This window comes from Schistocerca gregaria, chromosome 1 (assembly GCF_023897955.1).
Source record: "Schistocerca gregaria isolate iqSchGreg1 chromosome 1, iqSchGreg1.2, whole genome shotgun sequence".
Taxonomy (NCBI): Eukaryota; Metazoa; Arthropoda; class Insecta; order Orthoptera; family Acrididae; genus Schistocerca; species Schistocerca gregaria.
In genome coordinates this window covers 543,472,847-543,490,600 of record NC_064920.1, presented here as the reverse complement: position 1 = coordinate 543,490,600, position 17,754 = coordinate 543,472,847, and the positions used below count along the sequence as shown (strand labels likewise).

The window sequence follows — 17,754 nt, the reverse complement described above, 5'->3', positions numbered from 1 at the left end:
GTTAATGGAATGATTAGCATGTTGATTCAGGATGCCATAATTCTGCCGCCTAGCACTGAGAAATTGAAAGTTAATAGAGGCCTCAGAAACCAGCCATTTATGGCCCCAGTCAGTGCAGCCACTTCTGATTGTCATGTATGTCCCATCATTAGATGAAACGTGTTTACACAAGGCAATTCATTCAAAAAAATGCATGAGTGAAATTGAAACTCACAAAATTAATGCATAACTAAATAAATAAGTAGTTCCATTAATAGTTCCATTAACATCCTCTGTTTGTTCAATTTGACATCAACATACTGGGAAGTTCATATTGATCATCAGCCAGTAATAGAACCCTTAGTCAGATGTGTCCTTTCAGGTTTGTTTCATTACATCTTGCACAATCACTGTTCTTGAGGCATAATCACTTGAAAAATATTGAAGAATGTGTATAAGTAGAATACCTGTGATTTGCTTGAATTAATGCAGTACTTTTCCTAAGGGAAGAGTAACGTTTTGTAGTCAGGTCATACTTTTTGAAGAACGCAGTACGTATGACAGGATTAAATATCTTGCCTACAATATTTGTTCAGGACTTCACATTATCTCTTACATTTTAAAGAGTAGTCTTCTAAAAAGTGCAGTTATAGGAGCATATCAGATAAATATATGTACCACCCTTCACCAAACAACCAATATTGGTTGGTGGGTAGTAATTTATCATTGCCATAACATTATTTTTCTTTGTCTACATGTTGTAAAATATATGTACTGCGATCTCCTTGAAGATGTTTCAGCAAATGCTGACTTGTCATATTATTCTAAGAAGCATCACATAATTTCAGGCTGGGAAAAGGTTATCATGGTAGAGAGATCGGCTGGTTGTGGAGATATGCCTGTTTTTATCCACAGGTGTTTTTTCCATGTAATTATCATGGATTTTATGCTCATAAGATAGCTGGTGAATATGATGAATTTTCATACTGATTGTCTCAAAATGGCATGAAGCACAGCTCACACTTAGAATTGTTGACATACTTCCTTGAATATGACACATCATCACAGTTTCTGAAATTAAGTTTTTCTTAGCTGATCTGAGTGAAGCACTATAGCTGTCATTTGAGATTGTTTTAGTACACCTACTATACATCATAGGACATCAATATACAAGTTTTATGTAAACCTCTCTATTGCACCACACTCTTGTGAGCACTATGCGATCACTAATAGGAGATAACTTCTAAACAACCCTGAATGCACCACACAGTCATGAAAAGCTATATTCTCTGTTGTATGCAAGTAAATTTATTTTTAATTAAATGGAAAATTAAAGTATCATCAATGAGTGAGATTTAATGTTAGGACAACAACTGAGCACTTTTGGGAGACTGAAAAGCATTTTGACCATTCCTAGGTAGTACTGTTAAACTGTTATTTATTTTTCAGTTGTTCTTCCTGCATTTTACTCTCAAGACTGTTTCGTCCTGCGAAATAGTGCTGCCAGGTATCTCATTCCTTTAATCCATAACACTGTTAAGGAAAAAATCAGTGCAGAGAAGTCAACAGACGAGGTAAGAAAATGTTGATGTGTTTTTATACTTCTTCCTAGTAGGAACTTTATTGTAGAAATGTGTATAAAATTGTATTGAGGAACATGCATTGAACTTACAGAAGAGAGTTCCTGATCTGGTGGACTTACTTTTGGAAACAGTTTCTGAACAGAAGCAGACAACAAAAGATGAAGGCAAAGAGGTAGAAAGTGCTGCTGCTGTGAATGAAGAAGCAATTGTAGCTCAGGTAAGATATTGAGAAAGATGGAAAATTTAATTTCACTTTCATTAGCAGTGTCTGATATCTTGCAGTACTAAGAATGTAGTCCAAATCATAATGCAACTGGAGATTAAAAGCAATAAGCTAGTAATTCTGCATGCCACACTGAAATAGCATGTTCCATTTTATCACTGATGAAAAATTTTCATAAGTATCTGTGACCACATAAGAACTGTTTAAGCGGAAGGTAGATGCTGACTAATATTCATCAGAAGAATCTTGTGGATCTGTGACTCATCTTTCATAAAATGCCAGTTAATCATTATTATTACTAAGTCTGGGCCATTATCAAGTTCAGTATATAGAATAAAGAAAGAATATTCAGGGAAAGAGCTGCATAAGTTTTCATAGACTTATTTAGTCAGCTTGAGAATGTCACATAAATGCTGTACAAATTAAATGGAAGACACCATTAGAAAGATATAATACATGAGCAAAAGAAACACCACTCTTCCATATTTTGAGAATGATTATTCCAAGGGTAAGCAAAGACATATTTTTTTTTTTTCTAAATTGCATCATGTATAATAAGTATGAAAGCAAAATTATGGAAATTTTTCCTTATACAAGGACTTAAAGAAATCTTATGACTATTTGTTAAATAATCTGTGTGAACATCTGGACTTTTCAAACCAATTGGTAAAATTTGTTCCTCAGTTGATCACAGTGGGCTGAATGCACAATAGTAAACCATTTTCCAGCAGCAATTTTTTCTTTTAATCACAACAAAAATGGTTGATGAATTGTAGATACATTAATTTCAATATACATTTGAGGAACTATCAATATAGTGGATTTTCCAATGCAATTTGCAAAATAAGATGAAAATCGTTCTGTCAGCCAGAAAGCTGTGAAGGCAAGCTTACAGTTCCAAGTGATATTAGATCCATAAACTTTGTAAAAAAAGGTTAAAATTATGTCATGTATTTATTATGATTCTCTTTTTTTGTAAGGGTCCAGATTCACATTATTTCCTTATAAGAAGTCATTTTCATGCATCAGCTGTTCTGTTGATTTTAAATAGATTATTATTAACAATTATCAGCAATTAGCTAATTTTGCTCCTCTGGGCATTATCAAGCTGCAACATGTTATGATCCACACAGCAGTGTGGAGAAAAACCAATGTGTGGTGCCATCGCTGATAAGAGGGCAGCACAAGTGCACAGCTATCATAGATGCGAAGCCCATGTGTAAAATAAGGAAATACAATGCCATGAGTAAGTCCTGTCATTGCACCAGCACATAAAATACATGAATATATGTTAGCACAAGAACAGATGTTGTTGTCACATCTTAAAATCAAGTAGCAGCTATTTTATTTTAAGACGTTGACTACACCATAAATGTTTCCAGCCTGAACTGTCCAAGTGCAAATTGTTGTCATTTACAAAATATTGCAGGATTGTGGATGCAAATAAAGAGAAAATAAGTTATGCTAACATAGTTTACTGTAATATTCATGGTGTACAGTGACAAATTATGCGTGAAGGATGACCCAATCATGATGCTGATGTAAGTGGTCTTTAAGTCATTACTATGCTACAAAATGTTCCATTTCCTGTGTAGCAGTTTAGTAAAAAATAAATTAATTAAAAAATGTATTTATTGTCTTTGCTGGACTACCTGCCAATAGTGATAGCATTCCTTAAATATTTTAATCATGCATTTATTATTTATCTCTGCAAATGCCATGTTGTTATTTAGTTTCTATATTTTTCAGTCACTAGCTGTTCTTCTGAATACAGCACAGGCAACAAAGTCTACAATTGCACTGTCTGTTGCCACATTAGCTTCCAAACCAGAGATTCAGGATAAACTGCATTCTGAACTTAACAAGCAGTTACAGACATCTGTAAGTACAAACCGTATATTTAACTGAGAGTACTGCACTTATATGGCCACAAGACAATTTTCCAAGTGTATATGAAAATTTGTTCCCTTGTAGATGTAAGGTATGTTTACTGGTGGAAGATAGCAACAATTCAATGACTTTTTCTCATTCCACAGACGGAGATATCCTTTGAGACAGTGCAGAATGCACAGTATCTCGACATGTTCCTGAATGAGATGCTTCGTTTGTATCCATCTGAATACAGGTACTTAGGGAACAAGGATTTTATTTATTTATTTTATTTACAGTAATAATAAAGAGGATTACTTTGATTACATTTTGGAAATTGTTGCAGGATTGAGCATGAATGCCTGGAAAACACTGAGTTTGAGAATCTGAAGATTGAGAAGGGAACCATAGTATCTATTCCTGTGTATGCTCTCCATCACTTGGAGGACTACTATCCAGAGCCACATACTTTCAATCCAGACAGGTGAAATACTCTGCACAGTATTAAAACTTATCATAAATCTGTCTTTCAAGGGGGTGAGATAGAGAAAGAGAGAGTGAGATGAGATTGGGAGGGCATTTGAGAGAAGTTGATGATTATTTGTAATTTGTATTATTTACATCAAGCAATCATGACTTCAAGCATCAGTCATCTTTATCAGAACTTAATCATGAAGACGGGCTCCATTTTGCATTGTTGTAAAGAGTGTGACATAGGAAGTCAAAACAAAGGTACAGAGAAATGTATGAAGAAACTCTTAGAAACATCAAATATATGAAGCACAAAAAGCAATAAATGAAAGTAAAAAATTAGCATAGTGGATTGGTAACAATAATGAAAAACATACATGAAAAATTACTGGAAATTTTAAAATTAATTTAGATGTATAGAAAAGAAAAATTCTGAAAATAATGATTGAAGAAGCGGAAAAAAAATTGGGAATATGAAATGAAAGGAAGGAGAACGGGTGCACACAACAGAAATGAACTTTTGCATGTTATTTTAGAAAGGAAAGAGTGCCATTTGCTTCTTCATTTATTGTTCATCACTTGACTCTCTTTCATGATACACTGTAGTGAGCTGTGATTACAGAATTTTGACAATATAATCAACATAGTTGAAAATGTCAAAGGCAAATGATGCGAAATCAAACAAAATAATACTAGCCGAACAATTACCCAGCAAAGTCAATTCGATTATTCCTAAACTGCCTTATCATAAAGTTCCAATTATCACCATTCTGTGAATTATAGAAGTGATAGACATTCAATAGAAATATGCAACTTAGTAATGTCTTATGTAACTGGAATTACAAAATGTAAGGATATTTAATGTTGCATAATCTCCTCAGGTTACATTGTCAGGGTGTTCATCAGGTACCGTCAGTGTTATCGTTATTATGATGTTTATGCAATGTGATATCCTGGTGATTGACAAGGTCACATACACATGTTTTATCCTGTCACTTGCTTGCAACTGATTGATGTTCCACACATAGTTTGACAATCTACATCTATTGCAGCCTCACAAAGAAAAGTGAAGTTCACACAGATAACAGTAACAGAAATGACCATCCTTAGTATAGTGTGAATGTAGCAAAACCAAGAGTCTGTTGTTTGCCACTCACAAACACCTGATTGACTTTCAGCAGTTAGTTTGACATTGTAAATCTGCTGCAGCCTCACAAAGAAAAGTGAAGTGCTATATAAACAACAGTAAACGTAATGTTCCTCCTTGATCTAGTATGAATGTAGCAAACCAAGTGTCTGTACAGACCTCAGCTGTGACACGGTCATGACATATGTCATGACATAATAACTTCTGCACAATGACAATGTAGCACTGGGTGGCTTAGCAGAATGATGCAGTGTGGTGTAGAGTTAGCTGAGGCTGCTGTAGATGGGACACCATAGGTGACCAGTACAAGTGGCCTGGAGCAGAGCTGTGATTGCAGCTGGCTGCTGCAGGGTGCACATGGCTAAAGTATACCATGATGAAGGGGTACTCATGGGCTCTTGATAACCACATGACTCGCAGATGGAAGATAGACCGTGATAGCAGCACTGCCATTGTTGCTGCATGTGCTGCCTATGTATGATGTTAGCAGTCCCTAGTGGTTGTGGTGCATGCTGTCACTGAGTCTATAAACAGAATGTTTACTATCAGCACCAAATGCAAATATGCGGTGTATTGGTGGAACACGTAACTGTCTCTGAAGATTGAGCATTTGCAGGAGAAGGAGCAGCAATCCAGGGGATGCAGACATTGAGCCACAATCAGGAGTAGCCAAGGATGCATGGTCTCTGCTGTGCCTATTTTCCATTATTTCCTCTGCAGATTATGCAGCCATTGTAAGAGAGGCTCCCACCAGGAAGGAAGCAGGTAGTGGGAGGGTCGCTACAGTGAAAGAAGAGATGCCGGGTTGTTGTCATGGAAGGCCAAAGGCAGCAGGAGAGTCAAGGGCACAGATTGCAACAGAACTCCAATGAGGAAGCCTTGGAAGAAGCTGTTGGTCGCTGGCTGGGAATGGTTGCTGGGTCAGAGCAGCACAGGGGGACCTTTGGAAGGTGCAGTGTACGCCAAAAGAAAAAAAAAAAACAACACATGAGAAGTGAGGCAAAGGCAATGAGAGGAGGTGCAGATGCATGTGATGTGGTAGCCAGGGGACTCAGGGAAGGAACTGAAAGCCCTGGCACCCTGTGTATGTGATATGCAACAATGGAACTCACAGAGGTGCATGTGGGCATGCAGGAGCACCTGGTGACGCCTGGAGGTGCACAGAGATCAGCCACAGGGCCAGCCAAAGTGACAGCGAAGACAGGGCTGACAGGCACAGCACTAACGATGACAAAACTGACCGTGCACAGACTTTCATCTGTAACATGCCACAGTTCATCAGCTGTTCTATACACAGACTTTCAACTACAACATTCCCCAATTCATCACCTGTTCTATCAGCATTGTCATTCCTTTCTCCTTCTCATCATCAACAAATTTAGTGATGTTTGCAGCAACTGTCATTGCTGCCGGTGTTGATATTTCTGTGATCGTTTTCTGTTTTTGCACTGTGATGTAACAATACACACCACTTTGAAGGAAGTGTGTGTACCTTATCACTTTAACAACTTAGTTACTGCTACAGCCAGATCAACAGTTGGCTTTTTTGAGCAGTAGTTTCAATTGGTCATTGTTTTTCTTTAATGCTGCAAAGGACTATATTAAGAAGTATGATAAATTATGTTTTCAGTACTTGATTTGTCAATATTACCCTTTGGGTCACTTACATTTTTAATGACAATGTTTCAGATTGTAATTTCTGGATACAGAACTGTACCAGGACACATTAGCCAATTAATTATGTTTGTTTATTCTTCAGAATTGTTTCCTCTCTCCATCATGCTGTGAAACCTAACTAAAAATACCATATATATATATATGCCACATTAGATTATGGACATGCAGTTCATTTGGAGGCTCCTATAGACGATTTTTATGTTTAGGTTTTCTCCAGCCATTGCAGAAAAGCGTCACCCATACACATACCTACCATTTGGTCTGGCTGGTTCCAATACGGCTAATGTCAGTGTTCAGTATGGTGTCCTTGTAGCTAAGTTGGCAGTTGCAACACTGATCAAGAACTTCAAGTTTGTGCCAGCTGAGGAGACTCAGGTATGAAATATATCACTCACTCATAAGCAGCTAAATATTAAACATCATATATTATTGTTACAATTTGCAAAGTTCACAAGTGATGCCTTATTTATTGGTGGGAGGCAGTAAAAATTACTAGAAGTTAATAACTGGAACAGCCACATTAAAACATGAGCCCTTCCTGTTTGACTGCTGATTCCCATGCTTCTGGTAATATATTTTCAGATACCACCACCTTTGGAGGAGGGGATCACTGGAGTCATGAAGCCAAAACCAGTGAAAATAAGTGTGGAACTTCGCAAATAAGCACACATATGAGATCACAAGGCTGAATGGAACACAGTGTATTTTTGACAGCAACTAAATTAAATTTTGTATGTCATTGAGCCATTAATGTTAACACTGATATTTGTGTTTACACATTTCTAGTTTAATTTTATTTTTACTACCACTTTTGTATTATCACATATAAGACTTTTCAAGACTCAGTTTACAGTTTTGATAAAAGGGGAGAAATATTTCAAGACTTCTTCAATACAATATGATTATTGGTTTGACTTCTTAAGAAGTGCCTAAATTACTGTATATTGGTAGAGGAAGACATTCCACATTGCAGAGCAGCAATTAATATTATGTGCTGGCCAATTAAAAGGAAAGACAGGTGCATAAGAATATTTTCAACTTCATATGATAAATTGAAATTGTGGCTAGGTTAGAAACCTCTTAATATGCTAAAAGTATGTGCATCTATATAAATTATGCTTAACAATCAACAAAAGTACGTAACTGCTTAAGCATTCTTTCACATGGGGGCAACAAGGAATGCATTTCAAATGTATCTAAGTAGCTTAATACATTTTCATTAAACCCCATGAACTGCCAATAACATTGAGTTGCTGGATTTGTTTGTTCTGCAAAATGGCTGAATGTGACCCTGTAGGGTATAGTTTTCCTGTAGCAAATTCTCATAATAGATATGAGACACTTACACAAATTAAAACATAGAAAATTCTACATTTTTGTTGATGTAGTTGTGACATTCTTCAGTTAAACATACTGATACTCATGTAACTTGAAATATTTTCAAATGCTTCTTAATGGCAGCTATTGAGACATACACCAGTAAAAGACTGCATATCAAAAACAGTGTCATTACTGGTCATGTATGTCTTTGTATCAGCATAAATAAATGATAGAACCAATGATAAGTGTAATAAAATGAGACTGAATGCTATGGTGCTGAATTTATGAGAACAGGTATTTTTTTAACACCTATATAATAATTTTTAAAGAAAATAAATTTCTTGCTGTTATTACTTAACAGGACATCTAGCCAATACTAGAAACAAGCAACAGCATATAAGAATCAAATTCCTTGTAGAACAAAGCCTGTATGTCACAGTGTGATGTTGGTATTCCAAATTTGGTTTCACGAGGATACAAGCCAGTGAATAATTATGAAAAAGTATTGTTAATGGTATTTATAAACATAATTCAAGTATGTATTTGATTGCTGCACTGTAAACATCATTTCTTTAAGTAGTACATGTAATTTATGATAAATTTTTGTCATTAATTTTGTGGAGATCTGTCTTCTTACTTCTGAATAAAAAATTTCTTTCACACAAAACAATTTTTCAATCATATTCAATGCAAAAAGATTATTTTGAGTACAACTGAAACAACCATTCCTCAACTACTGAACAATAAAGAGCTTTCTCTGGGGATCACCAGTATCCAGAATTTTTGTATTATTTTTGTACCTGCCTGCAGTAGATAGTACAAGCCATAAATGAAAGCCTGTTGGATCATAGTACTTGAACCAGTTGTTAACTATGGTATAGCATAGCATCTCTGATTAGTAATCAAAATGTTCCGAGTCAAGTGTTTGAACCCAGCCACTGACTAAATTGTGAATGAAAATCATCATCAGTGGCAGATGAAGACATGTTATGAAGGGGCACCTTCATTCTGCCAACAGCCTCATCAAAGAGGGTGAAGAAGGGGCTAGAACTTCAAGGCAACTGTTTGCTCTTGGGCTAGGAAACAACCTCTAAAAGGCAGGAGAATCAGCAATAAATATCAATGGCATGAGGACGCTGAAGGCAATGGAAACTACTGCAGTAAGTGGCCTGCAGTTAAAAAAATGTAATGGTGTTACCTCCATTGGAAAAAGATTATGAATTAGCTCCCATTTTGTATCCCAGAATGGGGTGCCCAAGGATGAAGTAACCATGAGAAAAAGATTGAATAACCAACAAAAGTTTAATATTTTACAAATTGGAGCATAATGCTGTAATGAATAATACACTAGGCAGCTTATTTGCAGAGGAATGGACATCTCTTTTAGGAATCACTGAAGTGTAGGTACAAGAAAGGTAGCTGTGGAAAAACCTTGGGAAACATAAGTAACTCAATTGACAAGAGGAGAAAGTACAAAAATGTTCTGGGAAAGGCAGGAATTCAGCAGTATAAGTGACTAAGGAAAAAAATTAACAGGAAGTGACTACAGGAAAAATGCGAAGAAATAGTCATGGGAAGAATTGGTTCAGTCTACAGTGTTGATGGCCAATAATCCTATTTTTCAGTGCAGATGCACACAATGCTCAGTCTCTTATTGGAATCAGGAACTGTGAACAAGGGGTTCATGAGTATGTGACACTAAGTCAGTAGTGTGTAACAACGGGCTGTGAATTTGGGTCAGATGGGAAGCATGCTTGGGTGACCAAGGCGGTTAACACAACCACTCCTGTTACATGGATGATCTGCCTTCGACTCTCGATTTTCACCCTTTACCATTAATTCATTTCACTGACCAAACTCACATAATGTCATTAAAACCTTTGAACAAAATATAGAATAGATAGCAGACAGGTGGAAAAGAATACACTGAAGACCTCTATGAGTTGGAGGACTTGTCTGATGATGTAATGGAAGAAGGCATGTGGAAGCCCCAGTCGGATGAGTGACTGAGTCTGAGTTTAACACAGTTTTTTAAGACTTGTGATTAAATAAAGCAAAAGATAACATTCCTTCAGAATTTCCAAAATCATTGGGGGAAGTGCCAACCAAACAACTATTCAGATTAGTGTGGAGAATCTTTGAGACTGGAAACTTGCCATCAGACTTTCAGAAAAATGTTATCTACTCAATCCTGAAAATACCATGGGCAGATAAATGTGAGAACTACTGGACAATTTGATGAGGAATAATATAGAAAAGGAAACTGACAATCAGTTTGAGGTTATAATTGGTTTGGAAAGGTAAAGACAACAGAGAGACAGTTCTGATGTTTCACTTGATAATGGAAACAAGACTTAAGGTGAATCAAGATACATTCATAGGATTTGTTGACCTAGAAAAGACATCTGGCAATGTAAAATGATATAAGATGTTTGAAATTCTGAGGAAAGTATAGGGAAAGTTAGGTACCATAGAATACCGAAAAACCGAGAAGGAACAAAAGAAAGGAAGGTGAAGAAGAAAGAGATGCATCAAAAGCGTTTAAGACAAGGATGCAACAGTGGGATTAAAATTCAATGTGAAAGGATATCAGTGATAAAAATTCACTGTTTACATTGCTATTCTCAGTGAAAGTGGAGAAAGTTACTTGATCTATTGAATGGAATGAATAACATATACATCGAAAAAGCAGTGATGGAACTAAAAGAAAGGTTTAATAGTAGGATTAAAATTCAGTGTGAAAGCATACTAATGATGAAATTCACTATCTACATCTCTGTTCTCAGTGAAAGTGAACAAGAATTGCATGATATGTTGAATGGAATGCTGCCTCTGCTCAGAAGTGCTCAGCAAATTGAAACAATACCTGTACAATTTGTATAGCCCGTCGCTTACTCAGAGTGTCAATGTGCAGTAATTTGTGTAACACTACCTAGATTAAGCAACATAGAAGGAAAAGGAAAAAAAATTAGGAAGATTAGCATTTAAGATCCAGTTGATAAGGTTAATGGACATGGATCCAAGTTGAGATTGGGGAGTGAGGGAAAAGGAGTCAGCCACATCCTTTCAAAGGAAACATCCGGTAATCTCTAGTGATTTAAGAAAATGGTGGAAAACCTTAACCTAGTTGACTGGTTGGGGGTCTGAACTGCCATCTTCCTGAATGCAAGTCCATTGTTGTACCACTGTGGTCAACTGCATTATCTCTCTCTCTCTCTCTCTCTCTCTCTCTCTCTCTCTCTCTCTCTCTCTCTCTCTCTCACTCTCTGTCTCTATAAAGCAATATTGAAAGTTGAAATAATGTGAGAATTTAAGTTGGTCATTCATATATTTTAACTACAGTTTTGTTATTTTATTAATAGCTTTATATGTTAATTTCCAGTCAGATTGCATAATCAAAATAAAATATACACATTATTTAATCGTTGTTAGTGGCAGTGACAACAATTTAAGTGCAAATTCTACAATGTAGGAAAAGACAGATTACTATTTACCATAAGGAAGACATGTTAAGTTGCAGACAGGCACAGTTAAAAAGACACACAAAGCTTTCAGCCACAGCCTTCCTTTACCATAAGGAAGACATGTTAAGTTGCAGACAGGCACACTTAAAAAGACACAAAAAGCTTTCAGCCACAGCCTTCATCATTAAAAGAGAGAGACACATCATTCATACAAACAAGCAAGCACACCTGATGAACACGACTGCCAACTCCAGCATCTCAAGCTGGAATGCAACTGTCAGGTGGGATGCAAGTAGCAATCTTGAAGGCATAGGGAAGGGGAAGGGATAGTAGTGTATGGGTGGGGAGAAAGATGAATGCTGTCTGGTGGAGTATGCAGGGACCAAGATGCCAAAAGGCATAGCATTGGGAGGTTATGGGCCAGGGAAGGGGGGAAAAAGGAATGGACTAGGGAAAAGCATTGGCAGAGGGCTGCAAATAAACAGGGTGGGAGATGAGAATGGGGAGGAAATAATAGGACAGAGGAAGTGGAAACTGTTGGGTGGAGGGTGTTGGGACAGTGTGCTACTGTAGATTGAGGTCAGGATAGTTACGGGAGCAGAGAATGTATTGTAAGGATAATGGTTCAAATGGCTCTGAGCATTGTAAGGATAACTCTCATTTGCGTAGTTCAGAAATGCAGGTGGTGGAGGGAAGAATCCAGATGGCTTTGGTAATGAAGCAGCCATTGAAATCAAGTGTGTGATGTTCAGCTGCATGTTGTGTCACAGGGTGGTCTAATTTGCTCTTGGCCACAGTTTGGCAATGACCACTCATCCTCACTCCCAACCAGCTGTCCACCAGGATATATTGCCTCATTTTAGAGGTATCAGTTGAGTCACCACATGATGAAGCTAGTTTATACACATTGTCATTGAGCTGTGGCTAATACTATGTAGTCATACCTGCATTTTACTTTGGAGTGTACACTTACCAAATATGCTTTATGATTACTGACTTACTACATAGCTCCCACCTTGACTCCCACCACCACAGCTATTGCTGCTCTGCCAAACAATGAACACTAAACTGTGGTGTTCATGTTAAATTTTGTAACCTGAAGTAATAATATATAGGAGTGAAAGGAAAAAGTAGCCAGACACTTTATGAGGAATTTTTATTCTCTAAATATGTCTTCATGAAGTGTATGGGTCATATAATCTTGGACTATCTTAGGATTGTTGAGTTGTTTGTGATGTGGACTGCATCATGTCTGTTTGTTTAATACCTAGGACAATTGCTTAACTATGAAAGTAGGTTCGCATAATTAGGGTATGGTCTAGAATTATGCTGGAAAGAACAATTACCACCTACTTGTGCTTCCTGGAATTGCTAAGATTTGTGCAGATACCATTTGAGAAACTTGAAACCATGAATCAGGAGTATATGCATCTTATTTGAGCTGCACACCCTTATGACACTAAATTTCAGGTTATAACAAAGAAATGGACCTTCCCATATGACCATCTGAACTCAGTGGAGGAACTTTGTGAAACCAGGTTACCTGATATCTGATTTTTCTAGTATACTTGGAGGATATGTCATAATGGATGCGGAATATGAACATGTGGTGCATGTCTGGCAGGAGTTTAATATCTCTTGGTAGGAATATGCAATACTTTATATGAACACTGACATATACTTACTTGCAGATATTTTTGTGCAAGTTTGGGATGTATGCAGTGAAACATACACATTTGATCCTGCCTTCTACTACATCATGCCATAGCTTTTGTGAGATGCCTTTCTCAAATACATCAGTGTTGAATCAAACTCTTAACCAATGGTTACAAGCAAGGCTGCTACTTACTGCTTACAAGATTAGCAGGTGACTTTGCCAATTTTTCCATAGATGCAAAGGCAAATAACCAAGGAGTGGACGAACTGTTCAATCAAACATCTGCTGATTAAAGTTACAACATCTACCTGGATGTTATCAATTTATACTGGTACACCATGCAACAGTTTCTTCCTCTTACAGCTTTTCAGCAGCTTTCTGGTGCTGAATTTGGCAAATTAGGTGATTTCTCAACCATGGTGTTTGATATTGATGTTTTGGAGGTAGGTGTGATTTATACTAATAGTTTACATGACACGCACAATGGTTTGCCACTATGTCCATAGCATCAAGTACCATGAAACAGTTCTCACCCAAAGCTGTTGACAATGCTGGAGGGGGAAACAAGATACATACTACATTATAGAAAACTTCATAAATGCCTCAAGTTTGGGATGGAACTCAGCAGAGTCACTTATGTTATTGCATTCAATCAGCATCCCTGATTGAAGATATACATTGATTTAAGAAAATAAGAAAGAGGGCTTCCAAGGGACAAGGGCAGCTGGGGATGGAACAGGTGGGGACAGGGGCAGCGGGAGTGTTACATGATGAATGTAACTGTTTCGACATTGAGAGTGTTGAAATTTGCTAAAAAAAAAAACTAATTTTAAGAAAATTAAACAAGACAGGAGTTGAACTCAGAGCTTTTGGCTCCAGAGCTAGGAAGTTGTCACTGTTAATTGTGTTAAAATTTCTGAAAGTTCTATATGGCAGGAGGTGTGCCAAAACACTCCCAGTTCCAGTGACAAGGGCAATTGTACTGCTGTAGTGTAATTACGGTGTGACCTGAGATTGTACCAAAGACTGCAATTCTCCACTACTCTCAGTACCTGGTACTTGGAGAGATACCTACTAAGGCTAAAAAGTTCTTGAAGTTTAAGAATTTCTACACAAAGGTTGAGTACATTTCATTGTATATGCTGACTGTGAATGCCTTCTCCTTCCTGTAGCAGACTGAGGAAAACCCTACTGTCTTGTATTCAGCTCTCACAGAATAGCACATACCGTTTGTGGCAGCGTACCAAATTACATGTTATAAATGACAAGCACAGTGATTAACCAGTATGTCCAGATAACCAAATTCTATGACATGGTTCCATCCCAAGCTGATGGTGCAGTTAGGGAACAAAATAAACGATACTGAAAATTACAGAAACCTCCAGCAATGTCTCAGTTTGGGTTTGAAACTGTTAGAGCAATCCAAGTTTCTGAATTCAGGCAGAGTTCCTGGTTGAAGGAATTCATAGAAGTAAAAAAAACTCATAAAAGATCATCCATGTTCTGTGGTTTTGACAAGGATTTTACAAATAAATGAATAACTTAACTTTTGAACTGCAGATATATACAACAAGAAGAAAATGAGCTTACAGCCAACAAGGCCTTCATAAAAATATTATATTGTTTAAATATTAATTTTTTAAAGAAACATATTCTGTATATATCACATTCAGCCCAATTGGAGAACTAGAATTCAAGTCTACAGGATCATACACATATGCAACTACATATTTGTCTATTAATTCATCCTTATGTGTCACTTTTTGTTCTGTTAAATATTTTATGACATTGTCAAAATTTGTTTTAGCAAGTAGTCACCATAGGATCAGAATCTGTTTAGCTAGCTATATTGCACTGTAGAAATTGATCAAGTTGATAGCACTTAAATTCTTTGAATACACACAGTACTCAGATTTTGATGGTGTTAAGTTTAGTGTGGCACCTCAGTATACGTTGGCAATGGAATGACTGTTGCTGAATATGTCGATTTCTTGAAGACACAGGTCACACTCTGCTGTAGTCATCAGACCCTCTATGGACTATAATTAGTCATGCAGACAATCCCACTCAGTCTCAGTGGACTGCATCATACAACCTCAAACATTTCCAGATTGTATTGTTACATCACAGTGTACCAGCTGCTATGTCTATATGAATTCACTTCAACCCTTTAAAAGTCAAATAATGTCATAGTGAACAACATTCTGAAATGAACTATCTACATGCACTTGTGCAACCCCTGCCTTGGCTGTGGTAGCAGGTATGGAATGCAACTGGTTAGACACTAAGTGTGGCTAAATGAATTTTAAGAAATTTACACATGATAGAGAAGAAACCCAGAATCTTCTGCTAGTACAAGTAGCTGAATATTACAGTGAATTAACCCTAATGGCACAGATACCGACAGCCACTAAATGGTCCCAGCTGCGCCTTAGATCCTCTACTTGTAATGTAGTAATCGGTGAATCTCTTGATTGCCTATTACTAAAAGAAACTGAAAAATGTCTTTGACTACTTTTGAAGATAAGATCAGGATTAGCAAGGACCATTGACCCACACACTTCATGATGACATATTTAGAGAATAAAAATTCCTCATAAAGTGTCTGGTTTCTTTTTCTTTCACTCCTGCACAAGATTACTCAATTTCTGAACATCATTTTAATCAGAAGGTTGTTGGTTTGATCTTGTCATATTCAATTTTCTTAAATTTTACTCAATTTATATGAAATTTCACAATGCAAATAACTATATGCACTAGAGTACAACCCCAATTTCTAATCCAAATGATTGCCTAACAGCTATTTAGCTGTAAGGCTTGGGTTTGACTCCCATCATGCATAATATTTCTTAACATATTCTTATATTTAGTGTAGTTATAGCAATTTTATTCAGTGATTGTTTTTCCAAACATGCAATATTGTACAAGAAGAGTGATATTCATTAGCTATTAGTGAGAATAATTGGGTGAAAAATCTACTATACACAAGATACATAAATTTATCTGAAATATGCAGACTCCTATAGTGAATTTAGAACATCACATATCATGTGAAAGCTGATGTCCACATTCTGCAAAAAATTTATAATTATAGTGAAAGTATACACATAGTGGAAGATACATTTAAAAATCTGGTGTATCAAGTTATGAAATTGAGAAACCAATCTGTCAAAGATGCAGCTGGCAACCATGTTTCAGAGTTTATGTGTGAAGTTCATGGCAAAAGTGATTGAAATTTCATGATGTGAATATCATCCAACAGAAGAATCTATATCCAGATATTAATACATCACCTGTTGTGATTGATATGTGATACTGTACACAAATGCAACACACAGGACACTGAAATTGAATTTAGGTCTTACTTAAAGCAGTTTATGTACCCAATCATAAATAAGTCTTCAAAATAAATGAAAAAATATAAACCATGCATGTGCTTTGTTCTTTATCTATAAAGTCCCTTACAAGGTAATAGAAACATTTATTCTGCAACATATCATGGATAAAATACCTTCTCCACAAACAACTTATAGTAAATGATTGGTTGTGTGATATTACTAAGTAAAAGGTGAATAGAAATAGTAACTTCTTACCCAATAATGTTGTTGTTGTTGTTGTTGTTGTTGTCGTCGTCCTCAGTTCTAAGACTGGTTTGATGCAGCTCTCCATGCTACTCTATCCTGTGCAAGCTTCTTCATCTCCCTGTACCTACTGCAACCTACATCCTTCTGAATCTGCTTAGTGTATTGATCTCTTGAGCTCCCTCTACAATTTTTACCCTCCACACTGCCCTCCAATACTAAATTGGTGATCCCTTGATGCCTCAACACATATGCTACCAACCGATCCCTCCTTCTAGTCAAGTTGCACCACAAACTTCTCTTCTCCCCAATCCTATTCAATACTTTCTCATTAGTAATGTGATCTACCCATCTAATCTTCAGCATTCTTCTGTACCACCACATTTCGAAAGATTCTATTCTCTTCTTGTCCAAACTATTTATCGTCAATGTTTCACTTCCATACATGGCTACACTCCATACAAATACTTTCAGAAATGACTTCCTGATACATAAATCTATATTCGATGTTAACAAATTTCTCTTCTTCAGAAACGCTTTCCTTGCCATTGCCAGTCTACATTTTATATCCTCTCTACTTCGACCATCATCAGTTATTTTGCTCTCCAAATAACAAAATTCCTTTACTACTTTAAGTGTCTCATTTCCTAATCTAATTCCCTCGCATCACCCAATTTAATTCGATTACATTCCATTATCCTCGTTTTGCTCTTGTTGATATTCATCTTATACTCTCTTTTCAAGAAACTATCCATTCCATTCAACTGCTCTACCAAGTCCTTT

At 36.6% G+C, this 17,754-nt stretch overlaps 1 protein-coding gene across 1 annotated transcript in view; it reads left to right on the top strand.

Annotated features, from left to right (window-relative positions):
• The window catches only part of LOC126355849 (cytochrome P450 3A41-like), a 257,307-nt gene extending 248,368 nt beyond the window's left edge, over window positions 1-8,939 (top strand). Inside the window, exons 8-14 of the mRNA XM_050006329.1 lie at window positions 1,429-1,553; window positions 1,654-1,779; window positions 3,535-3,666; window positions 3,822-3,910; window positions 4,001-4,138; window positions 7,156-7,324; window positions 7,532-8,939. Coding sequence (XP_049862286.1) covers window positions 1,429-1,553; window positions 1,654-1,779; window positions 3,535-3,666; window positions 3,822-3,910; window positions 4,001-4,138; window positions 7,156-7,324; window positions 7,532-7,612 — 860 coding nt within the window. The 3' untranslated portion in view covers window positions 7,613-8,939. The remainder of the gene's footprint in view (window positions 1-1,428; window positions 1,554-1,653; window positions 1,780-3,534; window positions 3,667-3,821; window positions 3,911-4,000; window positions 4,139-7,155; window positions 7,325-7,531) is intronic.
• Window positions 8,940-17,754: the final 8,815 nt, after the last annotated feature.